Source organism: Sinocyclocheilus rhinocerous, unplaced genomic scaffold (assembly GCF_001515625.1).
Source record: "Sinocyclocheilus rhinocerous isolate Xijiao unplaced genomic scaffold, SAMN03320098_v1.1 scaffold148, whole genome shotgun sequence".
NCBI classification, from domain to species: domain Eukaryota; kingdom Metazoa; phylum Chordata; class Actinopteri; order Cypriniformes; family Cyprinidae; genus Sinocyclocheilus; species Sinocyclocheilus rhinocerous.
Window position 1 is genome coordinate 3,441,605 of NW_015653472.1, and position 2,376 is coordinate 3,443,980.

The 2,376-nt window shown below is 35.8% G+C and overlaps 1 protein-coding gene across 1 annotated transcript in view; it reads right to left on the reverse strand.

Annotated features, from left to right (window-relative positions):
* Positions 1 to 2,376, reverse strand: part of LOC107716213 (ankyrin repeat domain-containing protein 33B-like) — a 7,768-nt gene that overhangs the window by 2,246 nt on the left and 3,146 nt on the right. Inside the window, exons 2-4 of the mRNA XM_016522590.1 lie at positions 1,044 to 1,374; positions 796 to 925; positions 573 to 713 (exon numbers count right to left, since the gene is read on the reverse strand). Of these exons, the coding sequence (XP_016378076.1) occupies positions 573 to 713; positions 796 to 925; positions 1,044 to 1,322 (550 nt within the window). The 5' untranslated portion in view covers positions 1,323 to 1,374. The remainder of the gene's footprint in view (positions 1 to 572; positions 714 to 795; positions 926 to 1,043; positions 1,375 to 2,376) is intronic.

Here is a 2,376-nt window from a genome sequence, read left to right on the forward strand (position 1 = left end):
TGTATATATATATATATATATATATACATAATTTATACAGAAGTAGCAATACTAAGAAATTCTGAAATTTTTAATATTTACATTTTCACTCAAAATTCTTATGATGATAATATTATTTGTAATGCATAAATAGATACTAACTAAATAAATACATACATAAAAATTGCAAAACAGTAGCATTTTCAATAGTGGTCTCAAACTTTTGTACTTTTGTGATGTACAGCCTTTAGTACTGGTACTCAATATTTTGATGTTTAAATCAGATATTTGTCATTCTCTTATGAAATATTGCAACTGCATATAATATATAGCATATACAGCTGAGTGTAAAAATGTTGTAACACCTGGCATTAGCAGGCATTTAAAACCTTGTGTTTATGCTGTTACAGTATATACCTATTTATAGATTTGCTCTAGGGATGTCCTGGGATGAAACAGGAACAGAATCCGATGGTTTTCAATCTTATGCACCAATTCACGTCATCCAGATTGCCTAAGGGAAGCTGGTAGGATCTCACCTGTCTGTCCTGGCCAGTCTGTAAACTAAATATTACAGTCCTAAAATAACGTACCAGCCATGAGCAGTGAAGCCATGCAGTCATCGCTGCCCTGGATGACTGCCTTGAGGAGTGCAGTGAAGCCTCGGGTATCCCGGAGCTCCATGTTCACACCACTGAAGTAATTTAGGATGTAGTTGAGGATGATTACGAAACCTGCAGTATTTATAGAAGGAAATAGGAATTAGGTCCTTCGTACCTTATAATAATTTCTTTAATATGTTAATAAAGAGCCTACCAGCCTGTGCAGCGATCATGAGTGCAGTGTTGCCGTCATTATCCTGATGATTGATATCCAGAAATGGGCACTGGTTGAGTCCATACACAAGATCCACAAAGCCTTTTGAGACTGCCACCATCAGACCATTCTATCAGAGAACAAGAAGAGGATTTGTCAGCATAGAAAATTATGTAAATAATTTCTTCTGCCAAATTTCTGTTATACTGATGATGCTTTATGAGTAATAAGGTTATCTGACTCCCTACCCTGCCATTTATGTCTAGTTCCATGACTTCGTCACTCGTTACACCCCTCTCCATAACTCTGCGGAGGGCTGCTGCATTGTTCTTGGCACAGGCTTGGTACAAGGTGTTGGCAGAGCCTCCACTGGCATCTTCCCGTTCATAGTCAGGGAGCATGGAGTCATCTGACAGCACACTCCCAGAATCTGAATCATTCTCAGAAACTGACAACTCAGAGGTATCCTCATCTGGACCAGAGCCCAGATTTGGATCCTCCTGCACCGTGTCTTTAACCTCAGCCATCTGGCCAGCAGGAGCCAGGACTCACACACTCAGCAGGCACCCTCCCTGGAATCTGTGATGCAAAGATATAGATAAAGGCAAAGCTGAAACCACATTTTGATTATACAACAAAATGCACTGGTGTACATATGAGCTCATTTTTTTCTTTTATGATAAGACTTATTTTACACACTGCCATAATGGGAAATAAAAATAAGTAAAAATAAAAAAAGCCTGATATTTAAAAAAAAAATTATTAAACTAATAATTTGTTAGGGAGCAAAAATTATAAAGATAAGTCAAAATAAAAAAAATATTTTTTATTTTTGTCAAAAAAAAGTATTTTTGTCCCATTTACCCATTTACAACCTTAGAACAACTTAAATTTACTTGAAAATCAAAAAAAGATATTAGGCCTACATTATTACATTTAAAAACATAAAAAAGCCATACGTTTAACAAAATTCAATGAGATTTATGCACTAGGTTAAATTTTCAGAAAGAAAATAATCTGGAAATGGCAACATGTGAACACATTTTCCCCTGTGCACAATTTTCTCGTTCTCATGAGCAAATTTTTCATGCATGCCTGGAAGTTTTCTTGAGCACATGTCACTTACGGTGTTCCATAATTACTTTATATAATACGTAAACTTTATTGTTTTTGGTATGTTTAGATTAGGGTTGGGCCAATAGACGATGCCATCGTCCATCGCGATGGCTGTTAGACATCACGATGTTGAGCCGGCATCGTGAGTATTTCAATACTATCTCTCGCAGTTATATCATTGGGCAATTACACTGTATATAAATTGCGGGCATCAGGGAGCCGCTTATGCCTGGCATTGAAACTGCTTTTGAATGCACGATCGCTTTTTAGTTTCACTTTCACTTTCTATCTATCCATCCATCTTTTTTTGAACAAAAAAAATTTAACCAAAAATGATTCTTCTATAGCATTGCTGTAAAACCACCCTTTTGGAAGCTTTATTTTTAAGAGTGTAAAGTGACATTTTTGTAGCCATTTGTGGACTTTTAGGATTTAATTATATAATTACAATTAAATATAATTACA